Raw genomic sequence first — 16,222 nt, 5'->3', positions numbered from 1 at the left:
ATGATTTGATGCAAATGTCCTCGAGAATTAACTCCAACTGAATAACCAAAGACACTATAAAAGATTCAAAATAACTATTCCCATTGATAATTTTGTAACGGTCCACCACAATGGTTATATAACATATGGTAAGAAAGGATTATTTAAGTTGAAGAATATAACATCCGATATATAAGAGAAGAATTGTTTAGGAAAACGCCGTTAAAATCCACCAATCGCCTCTCACGTCCATTTCATCTCCTCCGTTTCCTGGCAACGGAAAGGGAAGAGAGAGAGAGAGAGAGAGAGAGAGAGAGGAGGAACCAAATGCTGCCCTCTCTGTCGTCTTCCGGGAACGGAATAAAACCGAAGATAATCCCCTAATTGTTTATTTATTTTTATGCATTCAACGAATTAGATCTCTGTTCATCATTTCTCCCGTTCCTCCTCGCTGTATTATTCTTTCTTGGGATTCGTTGAGGTTGGCGGATGATGAGATGGGTGATGCAGGGGAGAAGGTTTAGGGGTCGAACCTGGTCTGGTCGGAGGGGGATGCCCGGGATTTGGTGCTGACGGATCATCTGCAGAGGGATCCGGATGGAGGCGGAGGACCTGCGGAGGCTGTTGAGGAGCTCCGACGTGGATCTGTGGGACTTGATCGAGACCGCGGTGGCGGTGGCGGCGGCGGACCGACCGGAGGAGCTCCGTGCGCGGCGGGATGGGATCGTGGAACGGCTCTACGCGCCGCCGGCTGATCGGTGCCGGGACTGCGGTCCCCGGGCCAGGTCGCAGCCGCGAGGGGAGGAGAAGGGGAGTAGCAGCCCGGCGATGAAGCGGGAGGCGGCCCCTCCGCCCACGCCGCCGTCGCCGGAGCCGGTGGATGAAGACGAGGAGGAGGAGGAGGAGGACGCGGAGGCGGAGGAGGAAGATGATCCGAAGAGTTATGACCGCTCGATCGATGCGGCGAACAGGAGAATCCTCGCCATCAAGGAGTCCTTGGAACACCCCGATCAGGTCTGTTTACCTCTAAGAAAAACGTTCCCTTTTTGATTGGTTTCGACACAGAGAAAAAACGCATCATCGTGACCATCTCCTTGGTCTTCCATAGTCGGAGGATTCCCTAATTAGCCTCCTCCAGGATCTCGCGGACATGGACATCACCTTCAAATCACTGCAGGTGACAGATTCAATCCAGCAACTCTTCATTTATGCTCAAAAGATCACTACTTCCGATGCATTTTCTTGGGATTTTGAGTCCTTTCGGCAATTTCATGCTTCAGGAGACGGACATAGGGAGGCATGTGAATGGCCTTCGCAAGCATCCTTCCAACGAAGTGCGCGGATTGGTGAAGCATCTCGTGAGGTGATTAGAGATCGAGAGATAAGAAAGAAAAAGGAAAAAAGTAGAAAGAAATCATCTGATTCCTCTTCTCCATGTCTGTTTGTTCTTCAGGAAGTGGAAAGATCTCGTGGAGGAATGGGTGAAATCGAATTCGCCAGGTGATCAATCTGCTTCTCCGGCAATCATCGGTACGTCTCCCAACCCCAGTCAAAACATCAGCTTTTACTTTTCCTTCCTTCCAATCAAAACAACTTTTGGGTTGCAGCAGATGGTGAGTCCCCACAGCAAATTCCCCGAAAGAACTTCCAGAACGGTCTCCAGGTTCTTAGCCTTTCTGTAATCTAACAATAACAACAATTTGTTCCTTCAGATTGTGGATTCAATTGTTGAATTCTCTATTGGATTGTTCATGGCAGACTCCAGAACGTGGAAACACCCCCCATTCTCACAGTAAGCAGTGATGGAGAGAGAGAAGAAAAAAAAACACTCTATTTTCCCCCTTTTCTTTCTTTCTTCCTTCGCATACACTGAACCCTGGCGTTGGATTCAAGCAGATGGTTTCTCGAGTTCAGAGGCAAAGGTGAAGGCCAATCCCCCGCGCAGAGAAGCTCCTCCAACCAAGCCGAACGCCCACGTCGCCACCGCGCTACCCTCTGCTCCTCCCCCTGTAAAGCAACTACTCCGTATCTTGTTTCCTATACGTCGGTTGACACTCCATGCTTCTCACTTGGTTCTCGATGGCAGAAGCCAAAAGAAGAAAAGGACGGCTTGCTCGACCCCGAGCGACTCGCTTCTGCCAGGAGGCGGCTCCATGAGAACTACCAGGAAGCACAGAACGGTAAGTGCCTCATCTCACATCTTACCCTCCCACAGACGATCATAGCAACGACAGAGAGGATTAATCTTTTGCTTTCCTGCCACAATTCGGGACTGCCGAAGCCAAAAAGCAACGGACGATTCAGGTGATGGATATACACGAGATCCCGAAGCAGAAGAATACCTTCACCCGCAAAGGCGGGTTCCAGGGGAAGCACTGGTGACGGAGGAGACGGCGAACCGGCGGGGATTACCCGCTCAGCTTCCCTCCTCGATTTCTCTTCTCTGGCTGCAGATTTTTAAGCGGGAGAAATGAATTATAAATATGCATTCTATAAATTTGTGTGCGAGGAAATATGAGGATTTCGATTGGTTTGCGACAACGTGATAAGCTGGTCCTTTTGGTAAATGGCATTGTCGCCAGTCACCTGCGTTTCTTCACCAATTCGTTTTCTTTATCGAAAGATTTCTCGCTATAGGATTTTGTAGTTTGCCGGCAGATTGCTTACAATTTTTTAGGCTTGTTTGATCAACCAACACGGCGTTGTTGCTGAGAGACTGTTGTTTAGATGCTATGTGACATTACTGAGTCATACTAGAGGTTGCCAATCTTTCGAGTGCACAATAGACCTCGTGTGTTGTCGATGGAAACTTGCAAGCGGTTGTTTCATTCCTCACCTTAACAGATGTCTCATCAATGGTATAACCTAACATGATGTAGATGTATTTTATAATATTACACAATAGCCATAGTCGACTCGGGAAGCAACTTGGGAGATGAGACTTACAGCATTCGGTGGGCATTAGATGTTCATGCTGCCTCAATCCTCGTGTGCCAACGATCAGCACTACTGGCAACTGCCTCAATAAAGTTCATTACTTATTTCAAGTGTACTCGTCTTTGTGGAGGACGACGACGATATTTTACCGGATGTATGCTAACCACTAACTTATTTTTCTATTTTTCTAGATTTCGTCCCAAATGCACAGGGATCTGATGATGTGATGAAAAAATCAAGTAGGGTCGAGGAGCACCTCATCGATCGAGCTGAGGCGAGCCTTCGATTGCTACTCTTGTATGTAAAAAAAGGAGAGAAATTTTTGACTCGACCCCTACGAAGTTTAAGTTAACTCGAGATAGTATGTAAGTGTTTTTTTTTCTTGTGTCCCCCTATCAACGAGGAGGGGATTGACTTTTATACCTTTTTGTTGGAAGGACAATCGTACGAGACTCATTAATGATATATGATACCTCGGGAGATCGACTCATGCTTTCCACGCCGTGCGACTTCGCCTTGCATTATCACAAATAGTTTAAGGTAGGGTACCGTCACTTCGTACAAATCCAAACGACATGGATATGACTTCCATCGTCCTTAGTTCCGAGATACTTTGTCAACACATGTGCACCACATCGACCATGAGGTGACCCGTTGTCACGCAAGTCGTGCCAAAATATGCCCTATCATCTATCTTGCAGGTTCGCTTGAGACACTTAATTTTTTGTAACTTCAATGTTATTAAAAACATTCATAGGTTCAACTCCTACAACTCATTTTGAACTTCTTAATCCTCATGTCTTTTTCATTTGAGACTAATAGACATTGACTTTAGCATCAAATGGAACTTATCAAGTATAATGTTAAGCAAAGTTTATTTTACAAGAAACATCAAACGAAGACTTGGCACTCTTATGAGACGTGGGAGAATCTCACATCCAAACAAACCATCTCATGTGCTCTGGATAAGGCTCCCTAGGCGGATATCTTTCCTGATCAACCATCATCCCTGTTTCATTTTCTTGGCCAACCTTCCAGCCTTTAAAGTAAACTACTTTCTGAATACAAACGTAATAAGATTCATATCTTTCCTGATCAACCATCATCCCTGCTTCATTTTCTTGGCCAACCTTCCACAGCCTTTAAAGTAAACTACTTTCTGAATACAAACGTAATAAGATTCATAAAAACAGGATAGAAAGGGTCAATTCTGGCACGTAGAGTCCTTCAAAAATTTCATGTTAACAAGATTCCAAACTATATTTCTAATATCTCGACTTCCTTAGGACTAGGGAAAAGTAAAAAGAACCCATTATCAATTCTCGAAAGAGAGCCAGATAGACATCTCGCAGTAATCAACATAAATAAATAAATCAGAAAAGGGTTAAAAGAAAATAAGAGACAGTAAAAGCAGAAGATGAGGAACAATGTGCAGGTCAAAGAACAAAAGGCGTGGCCTCTCATAGTGTTGTGAATATGGATTGGATAACAAAAGAGTGAGACTAGAGAGCACCTCAGTAGTTAACAGGAGCTCCACAGAACCACGATCAGGGTTAACACCTGCAATTACAAATCATCCCAAGAACATATTTAACTTTCTTCACCAACATACAAATACTGATCAATTTGTTTCTGTATCATTAATGAAGAGAAAGAAAGCTTAAGAGGTATCAAGAGAAAACTACTTTTCCCAACTTGATTCCACGTTTGAGGTATAAAAAAAAGGGTAGAACTAGTATCAAATAGAACACATCTGAACAGGCACAAAGTTGGCTCATTCCATCCTAGTTTTGGCTTCTGATGCATCTCCTCCACTTGACATTGAACTCTGAAGAGAAGATATCTAATGGAAGTGACAAGTAAGCCAACTTATTCATTTTCTAGTTTTCTTTCCTTTTGTTCCTATAATTTCCAATTTTAAGATGATTGATGGAGTGGAAATATATTACCCCCTCCCATTCAACTAACTTGAACTAGTGGTGAAATGCCAGGCAGGGGATGAGCACCAGCAGCAACCCAGAGCTCTCATCCTTGTGGTGGTTGAAGAAGTTGATGGTGCCTCTCCTCCTCTTCTGCCATGCAGTGATGATGGAAAGGCTGTGGACTACTAACCATTGGGATTGTGATGGGGTATTGTTGCCATGTGGATTGTCGTGGACTACTGACCATTGTTCACATGGAATGCAATATTGTTGCATGTGGATTGACTCCCAGCACATGAATTGACCCTAATTAATTTGTATAATTAGAGACCAATGTTCAACCAATTGAGATATGCACCTTGCTAAAATAACCAAATGATTTTAATCCAATAATGACATAAGATATAAGACTTAACAGCACTTGTAATTGAGTCCTTGTTCTTGTACCTTGAAACTTCATGTTCCTTCAAAAAAGGATAACCAAGGTTGACATGAACCAACAATGGTTTCAACTAGAATCCAAGTGAACTAACAACAAATTCACTTAAGAATGTCCTCGAATCACCTTAAATCAACCTAATTAAATTTAAATAGATCCAATTAGGCTATGAAGCGGTCAGAACTTATTCGAAATCACCCTAAAGTGAACTGAACCAATCAAACCCAAGGGCAATAGGCCAAGCTACCAAAGTGGCGCAAGCACTGGGCCCTTGTGGACCATAGGCTTGGCTCAAATTTGAGCTGAATAGGATTCGGTTGGGCTGAAAGGCTTGGACCAAATTTTTATAATTAAACTAATCCTAATTTAGAATTAAATTCATTAATTATCATTTACTAATCATAATTTAGAATTTAACTTGTTAAAATGACATTATCATACATCATAATTTTTTAAAATATAAGACTCTTTATATCCATTTTTTTTAAAAAAAATTAACAACTAAAATATAGATCACAATAACCAATTAAAGAAAAGGTAGATGGTCTACCTTTAAACAAAATGATGATCTTCCCCTTCTCATTCCCTCCCGTTGGCAAGCAATAAATAAATAACAAGGGGAGATATTTGACATTCTTAAAAAAGAGGGAAGATTCCCCTAAAAGAAATCAAAGATTTGAAATTCTTATCTTAATTAGTTTATCATTTAATCAATTTCATGCCTACTTATCTGTCCAATCAAGGAAGTAAAACATTAATTATTAATTAATTTTTCTTAATTAAGTTACTCAAACAAGGAAACATATCAATTCAAAAAATATCAAGCTCTAAATATAAAAAATATATATTTTTAAAAAAATCTCTAATGATTATATTCTCCTTAAAAAAATAATTTTTAAATTTAATTTATATTAAGAAAATAATTGTGAATAATAATTTCTCACATCCACTTTCATTTCCCATGTGCGTATTGATTTGACTAATACTTCTAATAAGATTTTATTAATGGTATAATTTTATGCATCAAAATGTATTTCTTCCTTTCCAAAATTTGGATCCAATATTCTATAAAGGTGATATTCATCTTAACTTCTGAGGTTTATGCAAAATACCACAATAATAAGCAAAGCATGCTTGGTAGAGATGATGTATAGAACAACCAATCCAAATTTTGGAAATGGAGTTTGGTATGATGAATAAAATTATATCATAAAATCTTGTTGAAAGCATCATTCAAACTAGGAAACCACTTGAAAAAGAAAAGATGTGAGAAAGTAGCATCTATAATTATTTTCTTAAGGTAAACCAAATTTAACAACTAAATTTCCTTTAGAGAATGAATCATCAAATTTTAAAAAATATATATATATTTAGGGTGACCTTTTTGAATTGACATACTTCCTTGTATGATTAACCTAATTAAGAAAAATCAATTAGGAATTGATTCATACATCCTTATCTATGAAAACAAGTTAGACATAAAATTGATTAATTAATTAATTAATCTAAAAATTCAAAATTTTATATTTCCTGGAGAATTCTCCCTCATCATCTATTATGTATCAGCATGAGGGAATAATAGAAAGGACCATGAAACGTAGATCCTCTACCTTCTCTTTAATTAAAAATTATGATTTATATTTTAGTTGTTGAAATTTTCTAAAAATTTTGGATATTAAAAATGTTATATTATCAACAATCATGATGTATGATGATATCCTTTTAACTAGCTTAAATTCTAAATAATGTTTAGTAAACAATAATCAATGAATTTTAAATATAAAAATAATGCTATATTTTTAAGATCATGATGCATGATTTATAATGTTATCTTAATTTTTTAAATTTTGAATCATGATTAGCATACTAATAATTAATAAATTTCATAAGCTCATATCATTATATCTTAAATCAAATTATTCTATAGAGTGAATTTAATTATTCTACAACATACTAATTTTTGTATAGATATTCAAATCAATCAGCAGAAACAACTAATAAAGAAAAGTTAAATTCTGCATAACGGTTGCTTGATAAAAACTTAAACTGAAACCTAAATTCAAAAGTCTCATGTAACAGTGACATGACTGAAAATAACTGCCTATCATACCTCAGGGTGTTGCAGGTTTGGGCCAAATAGTCAATAGATAAGATTCCAGAAAATAATGATTTTGAGGAAACAAAAACCAGAAGAGAAGCAGCATTAAGAATTGTCAAACCCATTTAGCTGAACATGCTCCACTAATGAGCATAGAGAGAAATAAAAAAGCTTCCGTGAAAGAAGAACACTTGAGAGCAAAATAAGGAACCAGAGACTTAACTCACAAGATCTTATTTCTAAGAGTAGATAGTTACCTCATCTGATGCCACCCTCAATCCAACAGATCAAACCTAGTATGTCAGAAGAAAAAGTTCTTAAGACCAGGAAGACTATCTCGAACCAGCGGCATTAGACATGCATTTAGAATTGATAGTTGAACAAGAAGATGAAACCATCTGGCACTTAAAGGGGTACTGCATCACCAGGGAGTTACTTAGGACAATGCTCAATAACTTGTCCTTCATTGCCTCCACTCCACAATGGAACCACTTTCATCTGACAAACTCTTCCTGTTTCCCAGGACCATGAGGACAAGTTTCAAGAGAGTTATTTGCATAGGCAGCAACAGGGCCACGGTGGCATTTTATTTGAATATGTAAATTCTTTTTAGTTATGAGACATGGTCCACAATTAGATTCTTCCCAAACTATATGCCATTGCAGTATGCCCATTACAAAGCTTCTTCCTTCTTTCTCCCAGTCCAGTGGAATCACTATAAAGATGCCATTATATAAACCCTCTAAACATTAAAAGAGTCCAGTGAATACATCAGGATAAAGATGCAGAGATTCTGGTAACCTTCTATACTGAACTTTAGCATTGCTGAATATAACTGAGAACTAAAACTGGTCATCATATATAATATAAAAGCTGGCAAAACATTTCCAAAGCAATAGATTTGTATGTCATTGTAAGTACTTTCTTTGAAATTCAATATATTTCTTGTTGGTGTCATTGATGAAAACCAATAAAAAGCATCACATATAGTCTCAAAGAGTGCATAAGGTATTGGATGGGAAGACACAGAGCCAAGCGTAGGACTTCCAAATCTTTTTAAATAAGTTTGATCACATACGAGCTCAAGATTACAACTTCAATTGGAATAGTAGATGGGGTTATGTAGGTCCATTTTTCCTGGCATATAGACTCCACCACTGGAATAACTCTTAACTGATCTCTAGTCTAGTTCTGATACTTACAAAATCAACCAATTCAGACCTGTCCAATATTGGGAGAAGCAACCATCAGAAGATATGCAATATAGCCTAATACAACTAAAACTGAATGAACAAGTAAAATAGTAATAAAAGTAAAAAAGAAACAATCTTTCCAAGTTTAATCAATGGAATAAAACAACTAATAGTTAAAACCATTACTTTAAAGCTACTGTTTGACTTTCAGAGCAGCCTCAATGCATTGGATAAGCTGATGAGCAGGCATAGCTCCTTCATGAAAATTAACCAAAAGGTTGTCACAACAAGATGCGTAGCCGATGTCATTGTGAATGAAAGCTTTCTGGAATGATCAGCTCTAGTTAGAAGAAATACAAGAAAAAAATAAATACATAAAAGATTCACCATGCTTTTTTTATCTTACAAAGCGATCATATGGCTTTCCATCTCTGAAAATGATGAATGTAGGCAACGCCTCAATTTGGTAGCAATTTGCTATGTTAGTGTACTTTTCTGTATCAATTTTGATCACTTGGATTCTGTCTTTCAATTTTTCACTCACTTCTTCTAGAACAGGCACCATGAATTGGCAAGGACCACACCTACCAAAAGAAAGAAGAATTCTAAGTTCAAAACAGTAAAAAAAATTCATACACCTTACACACCATGGAGAAATTCAAATCCTGCACAATACTGCTTACAGATCCACAAAAGATCCAATTTTCGAAAGTAGAAATTTCACATACAAATGTTGCAAGTGAGGTGTATCATGTCTTTTTCCGATAAAAGGAAGAAAGGCATGAGTGAACCTAGCATAATAGGTTATGGAAACTTGAAAGATGACATGATGCAAAAACAGTATTGAATTATTTATATCATTTTGATAGATTAAGAAACCTAATTTTTTTTAATTGGGGATGTTAATGCTCAAAACTCAACCAAACAATTAAATGATAAAGCTCTCTCACTATCTCCATATTATCAAATCTAGCTCACCACATCTCCAAGGGTAACCAAGAGTCCATGTTTTACAAATTGTTCAAGCATTAACAGAATCAGCTTTAAAACCTTTATTTTTAAAGTGGGGCTCAATAAAATTAATACAAGAACACTATATACTACAACAATTGCCTTAGAGAAAAATATACAATAATAGCTTACTAATTAGAAATTTCAGACATCTTCTATCACATGATCTGGAACAATAGCCAGTGGCTACAAAAGTAAAAATACTTCCTAAAAGTTGAAGCAAGTATCATTACCATGTTGCATAGAAGTCGACCAGTAAAGGCTTATCACATTTTTCCAACAATTCATCAAAGGAAGAGTAGGTTTGCTTTTTTGCCTCTACCTGTAAAACCAAACAGAGAAAAATTGGTGTCATATACAATTTCATACAACCTCTTAGTTACATCTGGATGATAGAGGGAAAAAGAAAAGAAATGTGTACAAGGACACTAATAAATTAGAATGCCAAGTCCAAGTCCTTACTTTATCCTGTCACATATTCTTCCACAAGTAAAAGAATGCTCAATGTTCTCAGTTTAGACAAAAGCACATAAGAGAACCACTTTTAATCCAAAGTCAGCACTGTAAGACAAGGTATTTGGTAGAACTAATCCTAAAGAGTACAGGCACATGACAATTCAACCCCATCCGTCAAAGGGTCAACCAAAAAGATGTATATATTATCTTTCTATCCATTGAAGGCATATCACACGCAATCACGCCTCATACTTCATGCACATGTAAAGGGATTCACCCAAGCAATGAAAATTTATGAAAGAATGTTTTAATATATCTGGTAATGTGAATATGTTTCAACTGTATCAGACAGATGGATTTCCAGTTAATAAAACTAACCAGCATAACAGACAACACTGGACAAGTTCTTCCATGTATTGCAGTATAATTGCCAGGAGACAAATCAGAAGAACATATGAAGCTTAGTTGGCAACTACTGTTACTGGGAATTGAATAGCATCATCGATAGGTATTTACCTGAAATAACAAACATTAAGAACCAAACCCCATGAACAATAAGAAGTCGAATTAAGTCAATTTTGAGGCGGTATGAACATATTGTCACTCCTCTCTTGCGAATCCGGAATGAGCTCGACTCGTTGAGGCTTGATTCAAAACATCTCCGAAGAATTCAAATCAAATCGCTCATGATTTCCCTCGGGGTGTCCCAATCGAGCAATATGGTGGCATAAAACGATAAATCAAATTTCAAGAATCGAAGACAATACCGAATGCCTTAAGACTGACTATAGGATAAACAATCCGAAACTTCAACATCAAAAAATAATCGGGCAAAAACGAAGGACAAGCAAGTGTGAGAAACGAATTACCCGAGGAAGAAGTCGGCGCTGAGGGACCGCGGTGATACCGCGGCCCAGCATCGATTGGTGGCGAGGCGGCGAGGCGGCGAAGCGGCGAGAAGCGAGGCGTCGCGACAGCCGAGAGCTCCAACGGGCAGAGGCAGATGGAGCGGGTGCGGAGGTCGGTGGCGAACGGGGCCGCAGCAGCGGTGCAGGAGGCCGCCATTTCTCGTCATTCTTTAGGGTAAGGTTTCGCGGTGCTCCGCTTTGTTTCCAAGTCATAAACGAAGCTGATCTTTTGACAAAGACGGTTGAGCCCAACTGAATCGTGAACGTGGGTCACATCGAATTGGTTAAGGTTAGTTCATGATTGAAAACATTTGTTCCTGCAGCTCATCAGAACTCGTCTTTCGTTCCCGCCTTAAACTACCTATTTCATCCCCAAACAGCTCAAGAACTCTCCCCCGCATCAATGGCCAAATCGAACCCTCTTCCTCTTTTCCTCCTCCTGCTCTTGGTGTTCCTCTGCTCATCCAACACGGTGGCTCCGATCTCCGAGAACGAAGTGGACTCCGCGATTGCTGCCCTACGGTCGAGCGGCTACGCCCTTTTCGGCAACGGCATTGCCGTCTCCGACCTCCTCTTCGACCTCCTTCACCACGGTCCCAACGCGTCCTTCACCCTCTTTGCGCCCACCGATGCCGCCCTCTTCGCGCTAGACATGGCCTACCCCGCCGCCGCCTACCTCCGCGTCCTTCGCCAGCACGTCGCCGTCCGCCACCTCACCCACCATTCCCTCCGCTCCATCCCGTCGGGAACCCCCGTCCCCACCCTCCTCTTCTCCCGCGACCTCATCATCTCCCATCGCCGCGACCCCGTCGGCGGGGAAGGTCTCGACGTGGCGACGGTCGACGGAGTGGACGTTGTTCTGCTGGGGATCTTCCACTGCAAGGACCTCGCCGTCCACGGCCTCAACGGTATCCTCGCCCCGCGCAAGAGCGAGGCCTCAGATGGGATCCCGTACGAGCAGCCAGGATCGCCGGATAAGCACCTCCCTCCTGACGGATTCGATCACACGCCGGATTCTTGGACGCCAGCGGCATCCCCTGCCATGGATCTCTCTCCGATCGTGCCGGACGCGGCAGCTCCGGTGCCGATGCCCGCTTATCCATATCCGATCACATTGCCGCCGTCGTTTCTTGATGAAATCTACCCGCCGACTAGCAAAAGCGGATGGAAGGGGAGACACAGAGGCACCGGGAAGGTGGGAGCGTCTCCGACGAGTTCACCAGCCGCGGGCCGCCCTCTCAGTCCACCTCAGCAAGGTATTGTTGACGCCCCTTAACGATATTTTGTTAATACTCCCCTATGTCTTCATAATAATCTTTTTGTGATCCTGCGAACAACGCGGATCGGACGGTCACGATCACTCGGGTAGGAAGCTTTAATTCAACAAGTTAGAGATCTTACATGGTGCAGATGCTTTCATGTTAATTATCATAAGTAGTCATAAAATCCAACAAGTTATTAAGTTAATTATAAAAAATACAATGATACCCTCCTTTTTCTAAAACTAAAAATAGTTTTTCAAAATTTAACAATAAATATATAATAATAATTGTTCGAATCATCCCAACTTAATTTAAGACAACAAAATAAAAAAATTGATATAGTCAAAGAGGATACTTGAATTTTGTTTTGAAAGATTATTCAACGATCAATCTATAAGAAAATCAAGATTAGATGAATTTTTTGAAATAAAATACTTTTGAGTTATAGACATAATATTCTTTTTTTAATACAAATAAAATATTCATACTTATGTGACTTGATTGTCTAATGAGTTTGATTGTGATATCACTTGTGAACTGAAAGTCTTCTGTGTTTACTCTTTTACTTTCTTTTGTTCGTTAATTAGAAAAAATATAGTCACAAAAATTCTAGCAGACACATGATAATATTATTTCTTAGGAAATAAAAAATATTTAATTTTGATCAGAAACAATATAGATCTTTAAAGAGTTGATACTTTATTATTATTTTTTGGACTATCATTGTGCATATCTTGACCCCCACAAACTTTATTTTATGAGAGGACCCACATAATCGAAAGGAAACAGAAAGGACAAAGGTCCCTTCAAGGCATAGGATGGCCACTTGAGTTGAAGTAATTAAATGACTGAGCCATGTGACACCAAATGGACCAATACTTTTTTGTATGATGACCACTACAACGAAACTAATGGTCATAAGATTATACAGCAAACCTCTCCCTCTCTCTCTATCGCTCTCCTCCATTCTTTTTCCTCCTGCTGTCATCATTCTGGGGCCAAACCAATATTCCCAAGTGGACTTTGGGCTCGTGCCAAAGACAATTTTGCAATCAAGGACAGTGGAGAAAGGACACTGAAAGGAACCATCCAGCATTGCAGCCCACCACCATGATTCCACACTCCCCTCCCCTTTTTGAAAAGCGTGCTGCATGCACCAAGCAGGCAAGTAGGCAGTGCATGCAGGTCACAGGCTCCAGTCGTCCGCCGGTCAACATCCTTGTGTCTCCATCCTGATACATTTGGTTCTTCCCTTGGATTGGTGGTCATTGTAACTGCAACTTGATCCTCTCATATCTGGGAGTGTCACTTTCCAGAATGGAGACACCTCACAATCTCATCAAGAATTTGGAATCAAGCAACTTTGAAGAATATATTCAATACTTTTTTTTTTCATTATTGAGCTCCATACAAGGTAAAAAAATTTAGTTAAATTAAGCATATTTAAATTTTTTTTTATTTATAACTTCTTAATAAATTCTTAGATTTGTTTGCAAATGATAACCCGCAAACATGTTGAGAATCTCTCAAACATGGGGGCAGTTCCCTGCATTAACGAATCCGCTCCGGCCTCCTCCACTTTTCTAAACGGTATCTCGATTCCTATAACACTGATTACTATCTCATGCAAACAGTACCCAACTTATCCTCCCTTTACTGGACATTCTCACCCAGTCAAGAGTCAAAAAGGTGAAGCACTCAATAATGGCACCTGTTCTTCTTCCTCTCTCATATCCAGAGCTCAAGATAACATTCTCATTCTTCTGCACGAACAAGGCAAAGTGGAATAGATTTTGTTCTTCGTCCACTTTCTTGTACTTCCTTTTCGGTTGAAGTATACTTAATTCAGCAAAAAGAAAAGAAGAAAATAATAAAGAAAACAACTTATCATGAAGAACAGCATGGGAACGAACATGCACAGATTTCAAGAGCAGAGTAACGGAAATTGCGGTATCGACCCATCCATTTCAATCCAAAATCCATACTTACACTCCCATCCGACAACCAAAACAGATGGTGGTTTTATCTCCATACGTCACAACCATAAGTCTCCCATCCCATATCACTCCTTTCTTCGTTCGACGTCTTTTCAGGAGGAAGGGGACATGGAAATCTATCGACTTGCTTTCTAAATGGAAGAGAAGAGTTCGACAGGTTAGAGAGAGAGAAAGAGAGAATGTGGGAACTTTTAGAATGGCTGGAGGAAGTCGTCGGAGTTGGAGATGGTGTCGTGTCGTGGCCATGCCGAGCGGAAGAGCTTTAGGAGGAGCTGCGCTTTCCTCTTTGCCCTCTCCGAGCACCCGCCTTGCACCATCAGCAGCAGATGGGCCACCACGCCGGCCGCCACCGCCTCCGCGTGTAGAGCCTCTGACCCCCCCAGCACCGCCACCAGCACAGCCGCAGCGTGCTCCGCCGCCCTCCCTGACGCCTTCCCGGCCATCACCCTCACCAGTGCCGCCACTGCCACCGCGCCTCCCCCCCATCCCGCCACCACCGCGTCCCTGCCACCGTCCTCCCGGCACAGTAGCTCCACCGTCGCCAGCGCTCGTTCCACGTCGCTTGACGCCAGCTCGGCCACCCTCCCGACTACCGCCGCGGCTGCCCCAGCTGCCAACGCGCGCCCCCGGTTCTCCTTCGCCAGGCACAGGGCGAACACACCCCGGATCCCCACTCGCCCCGCCCGCCCGTTCCCACGTTGCGCCACGAGCTCCACCAAGCCCTCCATCACTCCCTCCGTTCCACCGACCGCCGCTCGCGTCTCCGCCGACCGGGCCCCCGCAGCCACCGCCTCGATCACCGTCGCCGCGTTGATCCGAGCCTCCGTCGACGGGTGCCCCCTTACCACCTCTCCCAGCCGGCGCAACCGCTCTGGTCTCGCCGCCACCCCCGCGCTCTCGGCCTCCGTCATCGAAAGCATCGACAACACCGCCATTGCATCCATTGCTGGCTGGTCCGCGTCCGGGTACCCAGATTCCTCTCCCTCGAACGCTATCTCGACGAGGGCCGAGCGGGTCTCGTCAGTCGAGATCACTACCCGATTCTTCTCCGACTCCCGCACCAGTGAACCGAGCCGGCGGAGCGCAGCGACGCGCGAGGCTGCCGCGCCGCCTTGAGAGCGGGCGGCCGCGACGAGCGACCGGATGAGGGCTGGGTCGGCGGGCTGCTTGGGGGTGGGGATGCGTTCCACCCCGAGGGAGCGGTGGGCGACGCACCAGTCCTGGATGAGGCGGCGGAGGGTGTGGTTGGGGATGAGGGTGAAGTCCGCGAGCCGAGCGCGGGTGACGGGGCACGTGGTGCTCCCCGTAGCCACCCACGACTCGATGCTCTCCCGGTCATACGTCTGCCCCGTGCACACCGTCACCGGATCCCGCATCAGCTCTAGCGAGATCGGGCACCGGAAATGGTGCGGTACCGTCACCCCCGCCAGATCCAACGGAGCCACGCTCCCCGGCATCGCCAATCTAAATTCTTCTTCCTCCTCCCTCTCGTACAGCTCCTCCTCTCGACCCGCCTCAGCTGGGTTGCCGCTGTCAGACCTCGCTCGCTTGCGCAGGCTTCCTCTACGGTGAGCACGGGGAGGTGTGGGGAGAGTCCCCTCTTATGCTCTCGCTCCACACGTGCGGTTGCTAACCCGAGCTCTCTACGTGAACTTTATGCTTCGCCGTGTCACGTGTGCGTCCCCGCCTCTCTGTGCAAGATCTCGTCGGGGAGCGCTGATCGAACGGTTGTCGTACACCGAGAAGGTAATAAATCGGCGGGCGCGGTCTTCGAGCACGATAACCTTTTGGTTTCGGTCGAACCTGAAATGTCGGCAATTGGAGATCATCCAAGCCGTCTATTGACGTAGGCCGAACGGCTCAGATAAGAGTTGGGTCAAAGCGAGCGTGCGAGAGTCAAACATCTGTGGAGCGGACAGGTGTGCAGAGCGGTGGGGCCCCCACCTCCCAGTGCGAACCCTGAAGACCACGCCGTCGAGGATTGACTGGGACCGACTCCGACGCAGCAGACAGCTTGCAT

At 42.8% G+C, this 16,222-nt stretch overlaps 3 protein-coding genes across 8 annotated transcripts; 1 reads left to right on the top strand and 2 right to left on the bottom strand.

Annotated features, from left to right (window-relative positions):
• Nucleotides 1-209: 209 nt before the first annotated feature.
• On the top strand, nucleotides 210-2,670 carry LOC135628709 (probable mediator of RNA polymerase II transcription subunit 26c). 4 transcript variants are annotated; one of them, XM_065135550.1, is made up of 9 exons: nucleotides 210-993; nucleotides 1,088-1,156; nucleotides 1,260-1,342; nucleotides 1,433-1,509; nucleotides 1,590-1,642; nucleotides 1,738-1,771; nucleotides 1,873-1,988; nucleotides 2,066-2,159; nucleotides 2,261-2,670. In XM_065135550.1, exons 1-9 carry the CDS (start codon nucleotides 577-579, stop codon nucleotides 2,359-2,361), a joined length of 1,044 nt encoding a protein of 347 aa, XP_064991622.1. In that variant the 5' UTR covers nucleotides 210-576; the 3' UTR covers nucleotides 2,362-2,670. The 4 variants fall into 4 exon arrangements, with proteins under 4 accessions (XP_064991622.1, XP_064991620.1, XP_064991621.1 ...); XM_065135548.1 differs by having other exon boundaries at nucleotides 1,587-1,642; XM_065135549.1 differs by having other exon boundaries at nucleotides 213-993; nucleotides 1,587-1,642; nucleotides 1,876-1,988.
• A 1,464-nt stretch (nucleotides 2,671-4,134) lies between these two features.
• On the bottom strand, nucleotides 4,135-11,378 carry LOC135628923 (thioredoxin Y, chloroplastic-like). 3 transcript variants are annotated; one of them, XR_010493100.1, is made up of 6 exons: nucleotides 10,552-11,378; nucleotides 9,813-9,901; nucleotides 8,975-9,152; nucleotides 8,755-8,893; nucleotides 7,633-8,596; nucleotides 4,135-4,476 (listed from the first exon to the last, which is right to left on the bottom strand). XR_010493100.1 is itself a non-coding variant. In XM_065135911.1 (5 exons), the coding sequence occupies exons 1-4, from the start codon at nucleotides 11,154-11,156 to the stop codon at nucleotides 8,762-8,764; spliced, it is 651 nt and encodes a 216-aa protein (XP_064991983.1). In that variant the 5' UTR covers nucleotides 11,157-11,378; the 3' UTR covers nucleotides 4,135-8,596; nucleotides 8,755-8,761. The 3 variants fall into 3 exon arrangements, 1 of the variants encoding a protein (XP_064991983.1); XR_010493099.1 differs by having other exon boundaries at nucleotides 10,905-11,378; XM_065135911.1 differs by having other exon boundaries at nucleotides 4,135-8,596; nucleotides 10,905-11,378.
• A 2,763-nt stretch (nucleotides 11,379-14,141) lies between these two features.
• Nucleotides 14,142-15,864, bottom strand: LOC103987054 (U-box domain-containing protein 26-like). Its single transcript, XM_009405245.3, has one exon. The coding sequence runs from the start codon at nucleotides 15,657-15,659 to the stop codon at nucleotides 14,394-14,396; it is 1,266 nt and encodes a 421-aa protein (XP_009403520.2). The 5' UTR covers nucleotides 15,660-15,864; the 3' UTR covers nucleotides 14,142-14,393.
• Between the last annotated feature and the right edge of the window lie 358 nt (nucleotides 15,865-16,222).

The sequence above is a fragment of the Musa acuminata genome, chromosome BXJ3-1 (genome assembly GCF_036884655.1).
Source record: "Musa acuminata AAA Group cultivar baxijiao chromosome BXJ3-1, Cavendish_Baxijiao_AAA, whole genome shotgun sequence".
Classification (NCBI taxonomy): domain Eukaryota; kingdom Viridiplantae; phylum Streptophyta; class Magnoliopsida; order Zingiberales; family Musaceae; genus Musa; species Musa acuminata.
The sequence above is the reverse complement of the archived record's forward strand: the minus strand, read 5'-3'. Positions and strand labels throughout refer to the sequence as shown.

Coding starts and splice junctions, on each gene's coding strand:
- LOC135628709 (XM_065135548.1), top strand. CDS start 577: ATGGAGGCGGAGGACCTGCGGAGGCTGTTGAGGAGCTCCGACGTGGAT. Junction 1,772..1,872: donor AAACACCCCCCATTCTCACA/GTAAGCAGTGAT, acceptor GTTGGATTCAAG/CAGATGGTTTCTCGAGTTCA. Junction 1,989..2,065: donor TACCCTCTGCTCCTCCCCCT/GTAAAGCAACTA, acceptor TCTCGATGGCAG/AAGCCAAAAGAAGAAAAGGA.
- LOC135628923 (XM_065135911.1), bottom strand. CDS start 11,156: ATGACTTGGAAACAAAGCGGAGCACCGCGAAACCTTACCCTAAAGAAT. Junction 9,153..9,812: donor GTCGACTTCTATGCAACATG/GTAATGATACTT, acceptor TTCTTTTGGTAG/GTGTGGTCCTTGCCAATTCA. Junction 8,894..8,974: donor GAAAGCCATATGATCGCTTT/GTAAGATAAAAA, acceptor TGATCATTCCAG/AAAGCTTTCATTCACAATGA.
- LOC103987054 (XM_009405245.3), bottom strand. CDS start 15,659: ATGCCGGGGAGCGTGGCTCCGTTGGATCTGGCGGGGGTGACGGTACCG.